At 32.5% G+C, this 21,014-nt stretch overlaps 1 protein-coding gene across 5 annotated transcripts in view; it reads right to left on the reverse strand.

The window, feature by feature from the left end:
* The window catches only part of Cmtr1 (Cap methyltransferase 1), an 88,017-nt gene extending 71,487 nt beyond the window's left edge, over window positions 1-16,530 (reverse strand). For 2 of the 5 annotated variants that reach the window (XM_076497815.1, XM_076497818.1), the window contains exons 1-4: window positions 16,252-16,530; window positions 7,159-7,251; window positions 2,911-3,029; window positions 976-1,134 (exon numbers count right to left, since the gene is read on the reverse strand). In XM_076497815.1, the coding sequence (XP_076353930.1) occupies window positions 976-1,134; window positions 2,911-3,029; window positions 7,159-7,251; window positions 16,252-16,276 (396 nt within the window). In that variant the 5' untranslated portion in view covers window positions 16,277-16,530. Of the gene's footprint in view, window positions 1-975; window positions 1,135-2,910; window positions 3,030-7,158; window positions 7,252-10,443; window positions 10,508-16,059; window positions 16,172-16,251 lie in introns of those variants that run through there. The other 3 variants (XM_076497820.1, XM_076497817.1, XM_076497816.1) reach the window with 3 other exon arrangements.
* Between the last annotated feature and the right edge of the window lie 4,484 nt (window positions 16,531-21,014).

Genomic DNA, 21,014 nt, shown 5'->3' on the forward strand with positions numbered 1-21,014 from the left:
TAACAGAGTGAAGTACAAGACTGGAAATCCTGGATTTAAGATCAGTAAAAACACTTGTGGTTCACAATGGCAGTAATATCACTGATCATCAGAATGCCTACATTTGCCATTATAGTACTGGGTGACTAATACTACTAAACTATCAAAATAATCAGAGCATGAATACATAATACAGTTGATACATGAAAATAATATTCTAATTTGTTTTTGCTTTTTTCAAATAGCTAGAAATAAACTGAGTTCCTAGCATGGCAATAGTACATAGGTATGTTGAGTAAAGCAATGAGAACAGGCAAAAAATCAAACTGGAGATACCTTGAATTAAAACTTTAACTGGTAAGTTTAAAACTGATACATTATTTCATATGAATAGGAAAATTATAGGGAAAAAAGACTACACTATGAATGGTAACAAAAGTTTAAAATAAGTGCAAACATTCCAGTAATTCCTAAGAAAAAAAGCATGCTGGAATACAAGGAAAGAATGAGCCTTTGTTCAAATGCTAGTGTTCATAGAAATTGCTATGTATGGAGGATGTGTTGCTTTCTCATTGGGTAGAGGGCAAGTGCCTAATGATGAATATAATCCCAGGTTAACACAATACATGCTTACATGTGTAAAGGTGGGAGATTGAATGCTTATGGCATGAGTAGAAATTCTTCCTGGCAATGTTCAAGGTAACAGATGTTTCATGATCAGAGAGGCAATTAGCCTTTCTAACAATTAAAACTTATTAGGTTATACAAAAAACCAGGTGTGAAAAAATGATAAAATTCTTCGTGATTATTACTCACAAAATGCACAAAACATACAAACTAACTTATTTACAAACTAAATTTATGCAAAATTATGTTACAACAAAGCAATAAATTAATAGCACAATTTTAAACAAAACATTTTATGCTCAGCTCAAGCTATTCTATTTTACAATTTTATACAAAACAAAATGACTTTGGACATGAATAACAGCCTACCTTTTCTGCTTCAAAATCCCATGATACATTGCATGGTTCTAATCCTTCCAGGTGCAAACCAAAACCTCTTCGGCCACGCTGCTTTGAAAGCTCCACTACCTCTGTTCGGCCTTGACCGTACTTACCTAGACCTTTCCCATCTTCAAAACCCATTTTGTTCTAGAAAGAAAACAAATATTATTAGACAAAACTCAATATTTTGATATGTAAAATATATTTACTTAATCTAAAGTCATTTTCCACTAGAAGGTACAAAGCAATACTTCAAAAGCACAGAATCTTGAATGTTAAAAAAATTATACAAAATATATGTGTACATATATATTATTAATGTTTCACTGATGTTTTAACAGAAATGTATATCTTCATAATGCCTTTTATTATTTACATTCTGTTTAAACTAAACTGAAAATACTATCTATTTTAAGATATCCAAAATATTACTTTTACAGGTCCAGCTGATTCTTATAGGCAAAATATAAACCACATTATAAAATTGTTTAGAATAGTTAACTGTACAGAACATACACACACTTAGGGTGTCATTTGTTCTATTGTGAGCATGGCTATAGACCTACAGTTTGTTGTTAAACTAGGCACATACAAGAACACTACTATTCTTGCAGGAGAAAAAGATTTCATGTACTTCAACATGACAACAGTCAAAAGTAGTGTTAACTTATTAATTCATATTTCTCTAGATTTTAAACAGATAACAATGAAAAAGTCTAAATAATTTATTCTCCACAATATAAACTCAATATTACATGAACCATAACAGATAAAGTAAATTCAGTATAAAAAAACATACTGATACAAAGTAAATTCAGCATATGAAATATACTGAATAGCAAATATCATTGCACACTAAAAAATATTTATTTTAGTTTCGATTTCTTATGAAACATGACAAGTATCACCAAAATGTTAGCTAAATGTGCAAAATGAAAAGTATTTTGACACTAAATGAATCCAACTCATATTTTATAGCTATCACTTTTATATTGAAATCCAACACCAAAAAGTAATATAGACTTTAAACTATTAATATCCACGCTCGACATTTTTTGTACGTAAAATAGAAACACATATATAGATCACAATAATAAGGATAAAAAACTACACATAGTAACAAATAATGATTAAAATTATGATCATCCAAGAGATTTCACCACATAAAAAGTTAACCATTTGCCAGTTGGAAAAGTGGCATTAAAATGTGTCAGTTTTCCATTTTTTACATTGGTAATAATTAAAGTGCTTTAAACCTTGAAAACTTATCAAACAGTATCTAATGTCAGCTTAAAGATATTCACATAATTTGATTTAGTTTGTACATAAATATCTTCGGATATTTCAGAAATTTAATTATGAGACTGTTTTGTAAAAAAACATCAAAAATATTTTTCATCTCAAGATGTTTCTCAGCTGTTGATCAATAGGTTTCAGTTTACTCATTCAGTCAAATGTTGGTGGTTTTCATTAACAAATTTATTTTGACACTATCAATTGCAGTAGTCCCAGCATGCTGTAAGGTCATAAAAAAAAAGTGGGAATGTTGGCTATACTAATAAAATCTGCAAAAGAAAAAGCAAGTAAGAAACAAAAATGAAAATTATGTTCTTAAACAAATACAAACTTAAATTTTGGGAGTAGCAAAAAAATTCTAAAATAAAAATATGTACATTGTTTACAGGTAAGTCACCTTAAAGCTGAAACACAAGTTTCAACATTGTTTCAAATTTTTCTTTGTGAACTATGTCACAGAAACATTACAAAACAACAAAGTATCACATTCAAATACTTTCTTTGATAAGAGTAGTTGAGAAAGTCAGATTTATGATAGTTACTAAAGTTTTCAAATTTGAAATTTAGGTAGGTGTACATTGGCTGATAGGGCTCAACTATACAAAATAAAAAACAAACCTAACTTACCATCATCCGTTTGGCAAAGTCATTTCCAACAGAAGAAACCTTGTTTTTAATGTCCATCCCATACTTCTTCTTTAAAGGCACTGGAGAATCTTCATCTTTATCACTATCATGGCTGGAATCTGATATTGCAGGTATGATTATAAGAGGATAAAATATAGAAACTCAACATATTTAATGATAATACTGTTAACAAATTTGCTGGTCTTGTAATACAGTGAAATAAGGTTTGTGATGCCTTTAAATGATGCTGTACAATGAAATACATGAAAACAAAATATCCATTTGCTGGTACAATTATATAAAGTTATTCATCAAAAGACATCACAGAATCAAAAAGTGATATACATAAAACTGACTTGTTCATAAATAAAATATATAAAGAAAAACAGTTCTTTTTTCACTTTTATTTTTTAAAAATAAAGTGATTTATTGTTTCTGTAAACACACCAATAATATCCATAACAGCTACATCCTTTGGAACATATAACTGATAAGTGAGCTTTTAATATAAATTCAATGAGCAACTTAGAACAACTTTTCCACCACATCTTGGCTTTAGATGTGCTTAAGTATACATGTACATGAGTTTGTGTGTGTATACAATGAAGAGTAATTTCTAATTTTCATAAAGAAATAATAAAAATTAAGAAACTGTTATAAAATGTATAAATTGAGGTGCTTATCCTTTGTCTGGGTTATGAAGATAAAAAATATGTGGATGGATGCTATGATAAACATCCCAAAATTCTTAACTTTCACATTGTATAATTTATTTATAACATAACATGTTACTATAGTATTCATTACTACCTCATTAAAAGTTTTATACAAGCTTTAGAATCAAGAACAACACACCAGAAGTAGGGATGAAAGACTGAAAGATCAAGACAAGGTAAGTACATGTTGGAAATGCACTTTCTGTGAAGAAAAAATTATAGCTTCCAATATGATCCCTTACCTCTTCTCATACAGCAAATAGAATCCCACATTCATCTGGTAGATGAACCAGTGTAAACTAATCTGGATAAGCCCATTTCAGAATATACCTAGAGAATTCATGGAGCATGACATATATGTGAAACACCCTTGGAAGACCACACTACATCTGAACTAGATGTAATTTTTGCTCTTCAAGTATAACAGTGTTGCTAAAGGGGCAGTAAAGAAGCACATGAGAATTAGCCATATGTACACCAGATACAGAGTGGACATGGCACCTCCAATCATAGTTTGAAAATCAACTCCAACCTTAAACTGTTGGAACTGAGAAGGTAACTGTTACGAGAAGGGTCATCAACCATCTGTTTTCACATTGTAAACAACATGTCAACTCCAGTCCAAAAACCAGAGTATCTAGGAATGGTTCACCCAGTCCCCAGAAGGAGGTTCTCAACCAACTGAAACCAGACATGTCTATGGTGTAGAACTATTAGGGCACATCAGACTGTAATCTGGAGATCATCACCATCCAAAACAAGTGTAACTAGGAAAAAAACATCCAATCCACAGTGGGAAGGAAGTCTTCTATCATTCACCTCAAACTCAAAAACCAGAAGGCAAGACGATATCTGTTCCGAGAATCTGTAACCCCTCAAACAGTCAGCTGCAAAAGAATCCATAGATCTGCAAATTGGGTCAAACAGGTCCCACTACTCCTTAACCCAGAAGATAGTCACTGACAAGGCTGTTGATGCTGAAATCATTTGATAATGGAAGAACAGATGGTAAAATAGGAATAGGATGGAAAAACAAGAAGCAGACAAGAGTTAGGAAGACAAAGTACAGCAACGAGAAGACAATAAGCTTGAGAAAGACAGGACAGAAGGAGTCATCAAGGAAAAATGTTGGCATGCAGTTTCAGCTTATGACTACAAAGAATCAGGTACCTCACCAAAATCTTACTGCCAGAGAAAAGGAGTTAGACTAAGATCCTTGAGATAAGAGGTAAACATACTTGTACAAAAAGGGTGTCCCTCCCCAACAAATCCCAGCAAAAAAGTAACCAAGTAAGACAGAATAAAGCTGAGGAAGAAAATAAACACATCATATACTCTGTTTGTTTGAGAGTAATAAACTGGATCTAAACATCATTTACGGATACAAATTAAGTAAGACAGAATAGAGCTGGGGAAAAAAATATCAACATCATTTATGGATACATATTAAGTAAGACAGAATAGAGCTGAGGAAGAAAATATCAACACAGAAAAGGAACAAGTGTACATCAAAACACCCTTAGGAGAACAGTGGATTACATTTAAAATGAGATGGATGGAAAATAGATATTATAAAAGGGTAGAGAGGGTAAGAAAAAGGCACGAAGATTGAGCTTGAGAAAGACTAATAGAACAATGGATCAGAACCATAAGCCTGAAGAAGAAACTCAAGAGTTATGGAGTAAAAAAAAAAAAAGGTGGGGGCTTCAGCTCAACTGAAAGCCAAGGAATGTGCAACGAATGAGTTGAGGAAAATTCAGCAACCTAGCATAAAAGTGAAATAGAGCCAAAACATTTTTCAGCACAGACTCGCATATAAGAATGGGCCAAAAGTAAGAACTCCATTTGGCATGGATCTGTAGGAGGTGAAAAGGCAATTCATGTTGAGCAGACAATGGTGGAGGTGATATAAACTGAATGTCCAACCTTAATTCCAGAACATGGAGTACCCATGGATTCCTGGTCAAATAAATCAAAATGTCTAGGAAGTGATGTATTCATGCTCCCACTGCTACCCTACCCCTGATATAGTCACTGACAGCTTTGTCATTGATCTACCTGAGCCAAAGATCCTCAAGAATATGAATGGACCACATTATGGCAACTAACAGATGTGGGAGCCAAAGGAGGGGGTTGAGAAAAATTAAGGGCCAATGCTCACAAATTAAAGTCAGAAAGACAATAAAATATAATGTAAATAGACATTACAAATTTAGGATCCTAATGTCTCTTGAGCTCAAGCAAATAACAGGGGATAAAAAATGGGACTTTCAGTACTCTCATAAGTAAAGAAGACAGTAAACAATCTCTTTCCCACAATGAATCTCCACCCAATAAATCCCAACAAACCAAACAGGAAACCAAAGAAGGAATGGAAATTAATCTGACTGTGAAATACATCAGCAAAATCACCAATTCATCCTCAAACTGCTAAAGGAGAAAGTGACAAACTTCATAAAAAGTTAGATTCAAAATAAATACCTAGACAGTAGTGAGAGTAATACAAATCTGAGATAACTGATCTATTTAAAGTGATCATAGGTTCTAATCTAGACCCCTGCACAGGTCCAAAAGGGGTTCCATCCACTGGGAATCTAAATAAACCTACTCCAGATAGTGGTAAGCCAAAGTATGCTGATCTAATAAACATGGGTGACAAGGCATAGTTTTCCCATCACATAACTAAGTGACAAATCTTCCAGCATGAACAGCAATATCAGGAAGAGGAGAAAAAACCAAGTAGACACTTACTATACTTTCTGCTAATAAGGAAGGAGTCAAATTCAATAATAAAGACCCCCAAAAAATTACAAACCTGAGTAACATACTAAAGAAAGGGGGCTGGAGGTAGTGCTCAAAACAATCCTTTGTTGAGGCTGACTAGGGTCATTCTAGGGTAATTTGTAAAAAATACTTCAAAACCCCTTGAGATACCTTCAGTCCACATAAAGCTTCAACAGAAGGTGACACCTTCCCTGGCTGCTGACAAACCCAAGATAGCAGAGGTGGAAGAGAAGAGGACTGGTTGATCTCTTTAGTAGAAATATTAACTTGGGAATTCATACCTATTGATACGTTTTTTTTGTTATGTAAGATAGAATTACAAACAAAAAGATAATTGTATAAATAATGCTGCATTAAAATTTATAAAGTAAATAATCACACAACACTCCTGTTGATAGAAACATGTGCCAAAATGCTTTGTCTAGAAAAAAAAAAGAGATTACATTATTGGGATGAGGTGCTTACATACAAACAAAATGTGCATTGAAAATGAAGAAATTTTCAAATTAGAATTTGCAAGTACATTCATGTGAGGTATAAAAGACTGGAGTAAGAGTTCTCGATGCTTAGATGGGCAAAGAGTGGAAACCCTGGATTTTAAGAAATAGCTATAGTTTCAGCATATAGTAAGTATGGTTTGGAAAAATGAAACCAATGTTCAGATGGGCAAAGGAGGTATATTTTGAAACATGTTCAAATAAATTAGAGGTAGCATAATTGAAAATTTAGCCTATAAATGCATACTTGCCTGATCTACCAAAGTGATATGCTGTTAACTCATGTGGGCGTTTTTTTATTGGTTGCTTGAATGATGGTATCTCATCTTCACTGGAGCTTGATCCTAAAATTAAAAAACAAAAAACCTTGGGTATATACAATACAATTAAAATGTTACATGATGCAACATGAAAGTTTATATAAAATTCAATTACTTAAGTTCAGTAACAGTTTGATGATCATTTAATTTTAGCTTCTTTTAAAGAATTAAAGTCTCCATCTGTAAAAGCCACTCTGAATATTCAAAATAAAGGTCCACTGTCTTTATTTATTCAATAAACACTTGATTTACAGGTAAATCACTTGAATTATTTGTATAAAATTAGAGGTCCAAATGTTTTGGAAAAAGTCCCAATCCATTCTGTAGTGCTGTGTATGCCACTATATGTATCCTCTTATACATAATACTTAAAGAGTGTGTTTTCTTAGAGCAAAGCCACATCAGGCTATCTGCTGAGCCCACCAAGGGGAATCAAAAGGGTGTCAGATCAAGCTAAGTAACGATATTTCTGGTTACTATATTCCTGGTTAAATCAATCTTCATCTAATAAAAACTTACTCTGTTTTCAACAAATTGTAAGCTATACTGTTTGAATACAATAAACAGTAATATCGAAAAATAAGAATTTGAATTACTGTAATGTTTTGCTTTTGACACTGTACTCTCTAAAATTTAATGTCTAGTCTTAAAAACATAGCTAATCAATTATATTTAATGAAGGTACATACAACCAAAGAAGAAAATGTTTGAGGCAGGTGCCACACAATTGTCTTCTCTCCAGTCAGCAGTTAAAACTTAGTGATAGTCTTAACATCTTTACAAATACGGTGCTAGGGTAATCAAACCTGAGACTCTTGAACTATAACCTACCCCTCACACACACACAAAAAAAAGATACACAAACATGAGGCACTAAAATAAATTTATAAGGATAAACTTAGGCAAAGCACAAATAACCCATTATGCAGCTTTGACTTGTGAAAATATTAGAAAGGTTAAATTTTTTTTTATATGTAATTCAAACTTTACCTCAGTTGCCGAGACTTACAATAATACGCAAGTGCAAGAACATTTTGCTAAACGCTTGCATATATTTGTCAAAGATATTGTAATATACCCCCAAAGGCACTGTTTATTTGAGTTGAGATAAATAATAAATTAAGGATAGAAAAGTAAAATAAAACATTAAACATTAACTACACATGAAAAGTTAAATATCTGAAGTTAAATATTTAATCAAAAGAAAAATGTTTTAAATATTCTATGAAAAATTAAACATTATGTACATTTTTTCTATTTCTTAATCTTAAACTTTTTTTTGCACTATATGTTAATGATGACATCTGTAGTCAGTGCTATGGTAGAAAAAATGAAGAATATAAAAATTTACCTTAAAAAGAATTGTTATTCATTTAGAATGTTATAGAGAATATGCAAATAAAACTCAAACTGTAAGGTGAAGAAAAGTATTTTTATACTTAAAATAAAAAATCATAAGAGTTTAATTCCAAATAAGTACAACAGACAAATATCATATTTGGAGTTCAAATAATTAAAATAATGTCATTCTTTGTGTACAAAATGCACGTAGTCTTTAACAAAATCTTATCAAAATATGCTAAGAAAACTTGGAGTTACAGCATGTATTTTTACACTTGCATCATTCCTCCAACAGCATCGTGTATTTGATATGACCTCACTGTGAATGCATTAAGGAGCAAGTAATCACAACAAAACATTATTTACAATGTATAACACTTTATGAATTAATTATATTTAAACTTTTTCTTCCAACTGCTCATGAAGAGGTAATTAACCAGATCTAATCATTATTGTCTACATGGACATGTTAAGTAATGAAATAGGATAAAATTTTATCTTTGATGTGTTGGACGTCAAGGAGTAACTAGAACTGAACATTATCATCCATGCATACAGGTTAATGAGTAAATAACTATGGTGAAACAATAACCTTTATGTCAACATAGTGAGGAATACAGAAACAATTAAACATGATCATCTTTGTGTACATACTAAAGAGGAATGGACTAGATTGAAGTATTATCTACTATTTGTATATATTTAGTAGTAGTTACCCATGATGAAATACTACCTTATATGTGCACATGAAGAAAAACTAAATATGACAAAACATCATATACTCCATTTGTTAGAGAGCAATAAACTAGATCTAAACATCATTTACGGATACATATTAAGGATCAAATGATTACGTCCCAGCACCTACAGTTATGTGTACATAGAAAGGAGCAATAAATCATGATCAAACATTATATTCAAAATAGTACACAATATGGCATAATAAATTGTTTCTAAACAAACTTCTATATGTACATAGTTAATCAGTTCTTCACATGTCTACAAATTGTCCTCAATACGAATATATTAGGGAATAATTAACATCTAAGCATTATCTTCAACATTGAAACACTAAGGAGTAAGAAACTGAAAAACATTAACAACTATGTGTACATGTGAAGTAATGAATTAGACCTAAACATTATCTTTTATGTTGACATATTAAATTATTTTGTGTGAGGAATCTTATCCCACAACATTAGCAGAGCTGGAGTTCATACTGAGCTGTGAAATCATACTGAATATGTTTAACTCAATCAAATTGAACTTTGAAAGTCAAGAAAAAAAATTGCAATTTGGTATAAAGATACTTTTTTAACACACATTTGCAAACAAAAATGTTGCACATGTCCATTTTTAGTAATTACAGGGTGTTAAGATGCTAATTAAAGCATAATTTTAAGATTTTGTAACAATTACTCTAACTTTTTCAACCACTTTACGTGTGATTTGATACACTCATGCCATTTCTACAGCTCTCAAACAGAAATATGGGCAATTTTGTCTTTTCCTCAACTTTTTTCAGCAAGTAAAATGCAACTGGGGTTTTTATCAACTATTCATACGTACATCAACAAACATGCATGGGATTTGGAACAAAGATACCTTCTTGCTGTACCCATGTAGATACAGACAATTTTCTGTGTTTTTCATAATTTTTTGGCATCTTGGGATTGTATAGCAGGAACATATTACATATGTCACAAATGCTGGCCTATTTAATTTTAAAATGCTTCTATATTATTATATTCTTTATAACTTTTGTCATCCAACCTGATTTTGCACTTGCAGTTACCAACCACTTTTTCTTGTATATAATGCCAATCTTGAATATTTAAGAATTTATTTAAAAAATCTTCCACATTCAGTCAGTACCTCTTCTCCAGCTGCCTTATTCACAGCAAATAATTCCTGTCTCATTTATTCAAAATTTGCTTTTTGGGAAGCCTTATTTCCATCTGTAGAAAAACATCAAATTTAATTAAAATATAATCACTTGCATCCAGATTTTCCCTAATCTCTAGCCTATTAACCATTCCTTTATTAGAAGTTTATAATACATCTAAAATAGCATCGGTCTTCATACATTCTTCAATCAATTGCTGAAGAAAACCACCCTGAACAGTTTCTAAAAACTCTCTCCCTCACAAGTTGATTCTTCCTTTCCCAGTCTATATACCTGAAATTAAATTTTGCCATAATTATAACTTCATTAACAATTGAATTCTTTATCTCACTGTAAAGTTGCTCATTAATTTCATCAGTTTCATCTGATGATCTGTAAGAAGTTCCAGTTAAAAGCCTTCCTGCCTCTTACCATTAACCCTTTTTGCTATTGGCTTGGTATAACACATACGAGTTTGTCTACACATTTGCATTATAACTTTTGATACAACATATATATACAAAATTTGATAGCTTTAGTAAAGATTACAAGTACTTTGTATACAAAAAAGCAGATTTTTTAATAAAATATTTTTAATAAAGATGTGTGAAAATAGAATCTTTTGTTACTAGCCTGAGTGCAAAGTAATTTCATGTAATGATTAAAAAAAACTATTCTTTGTCCCAGAAATCTCAAATATTATTTGTGTAATCTCTAAAACTTCCTAAGTACATTTCAAACATTTGTTTTCAGTAAGACTTTATATTTTATGTTATTTTACATACTCTATGTAGGAAGTGTCACTTGACCAACCTCGTAACCATCACAAAAGACTTAGGAAGTAAATATATTATTTTTTCATGTTAAAATAATTAGATATTATAACACAAATATACAAACATTTAGTCTAAGTAGCTTAAGTCTCATAATGATATATGTTTACACATATATTTATTACACTGACCTTCGAGCCATGCCTAGCTAATATTACAACTTACACTAACAGTGCATGTACACTCATGTTACATATCCAGTAATATAAAACTGACCTTTAGTCTTCCCTGTCTTGTGTGTTTTAGTGGACTAGTATTTTGTAATATATAGTCACATTTCAATAATTATACATTACATAGATATATATAGATTATTACTATTTAGAAATAAATTATTAAACTTATTTTTATTAAAATATAAAACAATAAATCAAGAAGTAAAGCAAACAATTACCTATTTTCGCTATAACCTTTGTACTTGGTTGCTGCTGGGCATAAGTTGCTAAGCCTTTTAAAATTTCACACAAAGGATAAACATTTTGTGAAGTTTTATTTATTTATATATATATATATATAACCCAAAAACTATCAATAACTACACTGATGCCATAGAATTCCACTATAATTTATTAAACTTAGTAACTGAAATGTATTGAGATTTTAAAAAATATGAAACTTTAAGCAAACTAAAGACACAACTTCATCTGAAAGAATATAGTAGCCCTTTCACAGATTAAAGTGGCTGAGAAGACCATAAGGGGGATATTCTAATCTGTCAATTGGGTATTAATCTTATATATTATAGTAAAAGTACATAAAAGACTTTCAAAAAATGGAAAAAGTTTAACAGGGCCACCATGTTTGATTCAGTACACATCGCATCTTAGTAAAATAAAAAGATGCGAGGTTCTTATTTTATATTCTGGGTTGTTAATACTAGTAATTTGAGTTCCTAATTTGTACAAAACTAAAGACTTAGTATATTGACATCACAAACATCTAACTATAAACAGTGTTACATTCAACATAGAATGCAATTCACTAAAGTCTATATTTAGATATGTTATTTTAATAGCCGCTTATAAATTAGCACATATAATATTAAATCTGAATTATAATCTACAACTTGATTCCAAACTTACTGTGAGTCAACAGAAACCCAATAACATCAACTTCACTGTTATCAGCTTCAATATTCTCAACTTGAACAGTATGTAACTCATTTTATTTATAGTTACTCCTCTCTCTCTTTTTAAAATACAGTCATTAAGTTATAAATTAGAAACATACAACATATAAAAACAGTAAATTTACAATTTATTCAAAACTTAAGTAACCAGAGAATCAATGGTGAGTTGCTCCCAGCCAGTTGCTTTCTCTATATGTCAGCAGTTCAAAATTAGTGATAGTAAAGTATTGCCTTAGTAGCTATGCAATAACAGTGACAAGGCAAACAAGTTAATGGTAATGGGAATCAAGTTCAAGATCTTCAAATCATAATTATGTAGCTTTGTACTTAACAACAAACAAATATGATGACAATACTTTGATTACTTAGATAGTTGAAACAACTGAAAACAGTAAACAAGAAAAAACCATAATTTCAATCAGTTGATTACTTGCATGGCAACTGTTTTAATCATAATTTAATTTACTAGTGGAATAATAACTGAAAACATTAATAGTTATAATAAATAATTTCAATTATTTGATTATTTTCATGACAATGAATATTGTGAAATTAATCTGTTAGTTTATAATACACTAACTGATGATTAATTTATCCAACTCTAGTCACAACTTTATTATACCTATTCATATATATACACACACACACAAGATAAACAGAGACAGAACAGCCAATATTAATATTTTTGTTAAACACAGCTCCAACACGAACTTTGCAACAATAGAATTTTGCCAAGAGCATAATATCACTCTGTCCTGTTTAAAATAAAAGTCATGTAAGTTAACCTTTGGAAATTTCAGATTGTCTTTATGAATCTCAGTCTGTACAAAAGCTGTTAATGTAGTGTCAAATAGAAAATATTTAATGTTCACTTTCTAAGCACCTTTAACAAAGATAGAAAGTTAGAAAATATAGAATATGTCCATAAATATACAACCCCAATGCAAGTAATTACAAAATTTCACCATGAAGCTAATAAATGACAAATATTTCTGTAGAAGTGAAAATAAAGAGCATCATGTGTTAATTCTGTTAAGAGCAAAGCCTCGAGAGAGGTTGAGTAAAACCTTAACAGTGATGTCAAATCCAAATTCATCCACTGGTACCTGATAATATTTTATGGTATGTCTGGCAAGAATAATCAAAAAAGCAAATCAGAAAAAGAAACTCCAATATTCTTAGATTTTACTTTCACAAGCATATACACATTAAATTCTGACATGTCAATATACCCAGTGTACCTTCAAAATTAACACCTTCCAATTTAGTAAGCAAGTGAATCTACCAATACCAGTTATACAAATACATGGATCATTGAGGTTAGTTCAAGTTTATTCAAAGTCAAATACATAGCCTTCATCTCCTTTCAAAAAAATTATTTTACGTGCCATTTTCACAACCATAAAAAGTACAAAGAAATGAAAAATGCATATTGCTTAATATATATACAACACCGTATATACATTGTGTTCATAGGAATTATACAGGATATTTGGAAAGTCACTGTGCAGTTTTGTAATCAGCATTCATTCAGTCTATTTCAAGCCAGCAACTGATAGCAGTGTTTAGAAACCAAATAAGAAGGATCCAAGCCTGTATTGATGCCAACAGGGGTCACTTTTAACATTGTTTATAATTGTCATTCATACTTACCTCCTGTATTCTATATTGAAACATGTCTGTTAATAAATATATAAGTGCACAGTAACTTTCCAAACACCCTGTACAAACAGAAAAGAAAAAAAAATAGGGGAAAAAAAAAAGGCAATACAAAAGCAAAAAATCTCATGGACATATACACAAGAATAAAAGGAAAAAAACCAAAAACTATAACTTCAAAATATTTTGATTTTGCCAAGCTTAAAATCAGATGTAATATTGAAAATTTTTGCATCACGAACACCTGCATATTTTGTGGATTAAGATAAACAAAGCGAGAAGAATTGGTTGGTTGTGATATGTGTTCACAGCAGGTACTACAAAATCTGTACTGACACTGACTTTTTGAATATGGACATCAGCCTTTGTCAATTCTAGTTTATTTGTGATAAATAACTATGATAAAATTTCTCCATCTGAATATTCAGTTCTGTTATTACTTCAAGTTACTCTTTAATTTTGCTTATACCAAAAAATTTTAAACCATTTGAAAGTCAAAGGTTCCATATTTTTAATCCAATTTTATTATTGTGAAAAATTTTCTGAAAACTTGAAATATTTTCATATGTATGCTTTTCACAGCTTAATAAAAACAAAATTGAAATGTTAATTACTTATAATTTTATTGCAACAGGCTTATACTAATTTTATAACTATCAACATTGATCAAAAGTTCGCTAAGTTTTTAGAAAGGTGTTTAAAACTAGTGCTAACATTTGGTCAGAAACTTTGTATTGCATAATCTATATTAAAAATTTAAATTTTATTCTCTTTTTATTCTAATTTTTCAGGTAAAATTATTTTTTCCATTATGTGATTGGAAAGTCTCCCCCTTGCTTTAGCTTAAATTTTTACTTTTCTCATGGGCAGGTAAGGATAGCTTTGAAGGACAAAATAGTCCCTTGACTATATATTATATTTAAGCAGGAATTGATAAGAACCAGAATTCCATTCTTTCTATACAAATCAAAACTGTGTATATCTTTAACTAACTTATTAATTGTATTAATAAATACAACATTGCATACAGTTTATATAAGTACAAAGTTGTAAGTTGTCTTTTACTCACTACAATGAGCATGCATTTATACAGCATTTGAAGGATATATATCAATGGTGCTCCTAATTTATTATTCTAAATTATTCAACAGAAAAGCTGTTGAAGATATTAAAAATATGAAACCAAATCTGCCATTTGATTTACTACCTTGTAGCAGTTATAAGTATCAATAACTATATGATGAACTACATATCACATGCATGGTGTTTTAGTTATTGCTTCAGTTTTACTCATTAAAGTGATTCTACATTTATATAAGAATTTAAATAAAGTAGATCAGGTTTCATACATTTTAATCTTGGTATCTTAAACAGCCTGTACCAGCATATGCTGAATAAATTTGTAACATCAATGATACATAAACACAAGTTCACTGTGGTGAAGAGATGTCAAACAATATTTTATTATAAACATGAAAAAGTTGGAAACACGTACTAAAGGATCCACAATTTTCAAACTTTTTATATGCATACCACTAAATACACAAAACACATGAAAATATTTCACCATTTTACGACTTATTTTTTTATATTTTTTTTACTGCATGGTTCACATGCAGTTTGGTAAATCTGTTATAATAATAATAAATTTTTAAAACAGTTTCCATGCCCATACTAAGTATTCAAAAACATGGACTGTTCAAGGTGTACTTAATATTTTTGTTTGTAAAGAACTATTAAACTTTACAAATGCTCAATATTTACACTGCTTTTTATTCTAACATTACCAATATCATCCTATATTTTACCTACATTTTTCTGCTGTAAAACACTTCATCTTAGAAACAAATTAGTTTGGATTATGGAGTTCTCATGTCAGTGTTTATAAATTTAAGCACTATTTTTAACTGACATAATCAATAATACACTAAAGTGCGATTATTGAAATAATAAAGATACAGTATATTACAATTAAAAATGTATACCTGTAAGTACTTTTAGCCTTAGATATTAGAACAGTTGTTTTTCGATCTGTCCTAGCTCAGGATTACAAAGTGATAAGTGGTAAATCGAATAATTCATTGACTGAATGAGCTTCGTGTTTGTGTCATAATTCTTAATGTGCTATTGCTACTAGTACTAACATTTATCTTACTAATTCGTTACTGTATTCTTACCAGATAAAGTATGTCCACGGATCATTATGGTGACTGCTATAGTAATATATCCCTAGGGTGTGCCAGTTCACTTCTAAAATTCTTAAAAATAAAGACGAAACGTGCTGAATATACGTTTTCGTTTTTTTTCCAAATCAACTACTCTCGTAATCGGTAAGTCCTATAAAAACTATCTTTCTAAATCACACTCCAAACAAAACTTAACCTACATTCGTCACCAATACAGCATTTTCTTGTTTTCGTTACTAAACCCAACTCGCAAACATGCTGTACGAAAAAAAAAATTGTTTTGTTTGTTTTTTTTAATTTCGCACAAAGCTACTCGAGAGCTATCTGTGCTAGCCGTCCCTAATTTAGCAGTGTAAAACTAGAGGGAAGGCAGCTAGTAATCACCACCCACCGCCAACTCTTGAGCTACTCTTTTGCCAACGAATAGTCGTATTGAACGTCATATTATAACGCCCCCACGACTGAAAGGGCGAGCATGTTTGGCGCGACGGGGATGCGAACCCACGACCCTCAGATTACGAGTCGCACGCCTTAATACGCTTGGCCATGCCGGGCCGGGGTGGGTGGGGGGAATAACTTAGATCTGTGAGGGATCAAAATTTTGAGATCAACTCAAAGCAAGACGATAATACAACTTGACAAATTAATATAAACATTACGCTTTTAAAACTTACCCTACCTGTAACAATTGTTTTGTTTGTTTTGGAATTTCGCACAAAGCTACTCGAGGGCTATCTGTGCTAGCCGTCCCTAATTTAGCAGTGTAAGACTAGAGGGAAGGCAACTAGTCATCACCACCCACCGCCAACTCTTGGGCTACTCTTTACCAACGAATAGTGGGATTGACCGTCACATTATACACCCCACGGCTGGGAGGGCGAGCATGTTTAGCGCGAACCCGCGACCCTCGGATTACGAGTCGCACGCCTTACGCGCTTGGCCATGCCGGGCCCTGTAACAATTCATAAACATTTTTCTATCACTGATTTTGAAAGTAATTTAATACCAGCATTTATTGTTACGTTTTATATTCTCATAATTTATTATTATCGTATTACATTACGTTAATAAGAGCATTTTTGCTGCTTAAATATTCGAATTTTGTATTTATGATAAAGCTACTCAAATTACATGCTGTTATCCTTAATTTCTAATTGTTGATGAGAGTGGAGCAGAAAGTCAGCAGCACGCATTCCTTCACCATCCATCATAAGGGATCGATTGTAACTCTTATAGCACACAGCTGAACGCGCAGGAAACATTTTCTTGTATCACATGGATTCGAACCATTTCGTTACAAGACCTTCCCCCAGTAGATCAACAGTAAGTTTTCAAACTTACAATGCTAAAATTTGGGATTCCAATTTCTGCGGTGAACAGAGCTCAAATATCAGCTCACTATATAGTTTTATGTCGTGAAACAACTATTACAAAGGTCCCATTTAAGCTGATTTACAACAAAAACCTGGCTTATTCTTCTTATGTTATTTTGTTTAGGTTACCCTAATCTGGCTCAAGCATGATTTAATGTTCTCAAATTTACTGAGATAGCGTCTCGGATAGAACAGAGGGTAAGTCCATGGACTTTAAAAGCTAGTTCGATTACCTACGGTGGTCAAAGTAAATATACAGTACAGTGCAAAAGTCTAAGAAAAGAAAATATTCTGTCATTCTTTTCATTTTATGGACCTAATTCTACTGTGCCATTACAGAATGTAGCTTTCAACACTGTGACAAAACCACTAATTCCTGTTTCGTGACGACGAGAAACACACTTCAAGTAAAAATGTATCTCAAGACGGCTGGTATGGAAATCAGTTTAATAGCACTCCACAAATAAACTTTGATTTAAGAAAAAGTGTTTAACAATATATACACACTACATGGCCAAAAGTATGTGGACACTCGGCCATCACACCCATATGTGCTTATTAAACATTTTATTCCAAAACCATTGGCATTAATATAAAGTTTGCCCCTTTGCTGCTATAACAGCCTCCACTCTTCTGGGAAGGCTTTTCACTAGATTTTAGAACATGGCTATGGGGATTCGCTCCTATTCAGCCACAAGAGCATTAGTAAGGTCGGGCACTGATGTCGAGCGAGAAAGCCTGGCTCGCAGTCGGTGTTCCAATTCATCCCAAAGATGTTCGATGAGGATAAGGTCAGGGCTTTCTGCAGGCCAGTCAAGTTCTTCCACACCAACTTCGGCAAAACTGGAAGTACACAGTTCTCTAGGATGTCATTGTATGCTGTAGCATTAAGATTTCCCTTCACTGGAACTAAATAGCCTAACCCAAACCATGAAAAACAGCTCCATACCATTATTCGTCCTCCACAAAACTTTACAGTTGGCACTATGCATTCAACCAGGCAGCATTCTTATGGCATTTGCCAAACCCAGATTTGTCCGTCAGACTGCCAGACAGTGAAGCGTGATTCATCACTCTAGAGAACGCGTTTTCAATGCTTTAGAGTCCAATGGCAGTGTGTTTTACACCACTTCAGCCTATGCTTGGCATTATGCATGGTGATTTTAGGCTTGTGTGCGGCTGCTCAACTGGGAAAACTCATTTCATGAAGCTCCCGACGAACAGTTTTTGTGCTGACGTTGCTTCCAGAGGCAGTTTGAAACTCAGTAGTGATTGTTGCAACTGTGGACAGACGATTTTTACGCGCTTCAGCACTCGGCGGTCCAATTCTGTGTACTTGTGTGGCCTACCTCTTCGTAGCTACGCTGTTGTTGTTCTTAGACGCTTTCACTTCACAATAATAGCACTTACAGTCGATCGGGGCAGCTCTGGCAGGGAAGAAATTTATCGAACTTACTTGTTCACTGAGCTCTTCAGTATGACCCATTCTTCTGCCAATGTTTATCTATGGAGATTGCATGGCTGTATGCTTGATTTTATGCACCTGTTAGCAAAGGGTGTGGCTGAAATAGCCGAACCCACTAATTAGAAGCGGTGTCCACATACTTTTGGCCATGTAGTGTATATTAAATTTTGTTGTCATTCCTCGGCCCAAAACGTATATAGAATTGTCAGTAGAACAGATAGTTAACATAAAAGTGTTATGTGATACTCGTTGAATTCCAGCAAATTGCTGCAGACTTGAAATGTTCCCCAAATATAGTCAAGTACACTGTAGATCGTGAGACTTAAGACAGGTAAGTTTGAAACAGGAAAAAAGAGGTATGATAACTAAACTCATTAATACTAATATCAAATACCTTCATTAATGATCTCAAGCATGAAATAAACGACCGTGTACCAAATGATAGAAAAGTGTCTAGATCTATGTATGAATAAGATTCAAGGAGAATGAAATATTTGAAGTTGTAGCAGTTAAAAACCTTTATCGAACTCTAAATATTTTCAAGCGAAAGAAATTTGCTAAAAACTATAAAAACTGAACTGATGACGATTAAAAAATGATGTTTTGAACGGATGAGTCCAAGTATGAAGTATATGTTTCAAAGCAAAAGTTGCGCATCTGGTGTAAGATAGGTAAAAAATACTTCAATGCATAACACCTGCCTTGAAGCGTGGAGTAAGCAGTATAATGGTTTGGAGGTATTTTTATGCTGAGGCCAACTCTTTGGTTACTTTTTTACTAACGAATAGTGGAATTGACTGTTACATGACAACGACCCTACGAATGCAACTGCGACCTTTTTTTGTGACGGGGATTCGAACCCACAACTCTGTCTGAATTACGAGTCCAGCTCCCTAACCACTTGGGCATGCTGGGTCTGTTTTTTATTTGATAATTTACGTGATTTTATGGATATTCTATCATGTCTGGCCATTTCACTGAACAATAAACATGTCTTAAAGATTTGACTTTAAAAACATATAAGTGATATCATGGGCATTACTTTGCACTGTGAACACGTTAATGAATAACAAGATAGTAATGTTTTCTCTTGGAATAGTCTAAAAACTGTTCCAACATTATTTATCGAAGGCAAAATAAAGTGATATGGTTTTTTTTAATGGCATGCAGTGCCAATGTAACCTGAAAGAATTAGCATACTACAGCCATTGAACATAACATATTGGTTAAACCACGCACAGAAAATATAGTTTACTTCTCAGCATGACTATTGTCGTGCAATCTACATTAGAATATGAAGCCAAGGGTAATTTTAACTGTGAAATTCCGGGTGAAGCTTTACCCTTTTGGAAGGTTTTTAGCTTTGAATTATATCTGCACTTGGTCAGTGTGACTAAACTTATAAAATTACGTAATGTGTTTTCCACATATCGTTTGTTTGTTTCGCACAAAGCTACTCGAGGGCTATCTGTGCTAGCCGCCCCTAATTTAGCAGTGTAAGACTAGAGAGCTAGTCATCACCACCCACCGCCAACTCCTGGGCTACTCTTTTACCAACGAATAGTGAGATTAATCGTCACATTATACGCCCCCACGGCTGGGAGGGCGAGCATGTTTAGCGCGACGCGGGCGCGAACCCGCGACCCTCGGATTACGAGTCGCACGCCTTACACGTTTGGCCATGCCAGGCCCTTCCTATATCAACAAATAAAGTTATGAACATTGCAGTGGAATAATTTCCAGTTCAAGGGTTAATTGCAGAATTTGAAAGGATAAAAATGAGATAACTTTAGATTGACATTTCACAAAAGCTGAGAGAACAGCAAGTAATATAATTGTTATTTATTCAGAGCCTAGCATTAGAAAAATGTCCTGTACATAAGATCCATGTTTTTAAATATAAGCCGTATTAGCTG

The sequence above is a fragment of the Tachypleus tridentatus genome, chromosome 4 (genome assembly GCF_004210375.1).
Source record: "Tachypleus tridentatus isolate NWPU-2018 chromosome 4, ASM421037v1, whole genome shotgun sequence".
Classification (NCBI taxonomy): Eukaryota; Metazoa; Arthropoda; class Merostomata; order Xiphosura; family Limulidae; genus Tachypleus; species Tachypleus tridentatus.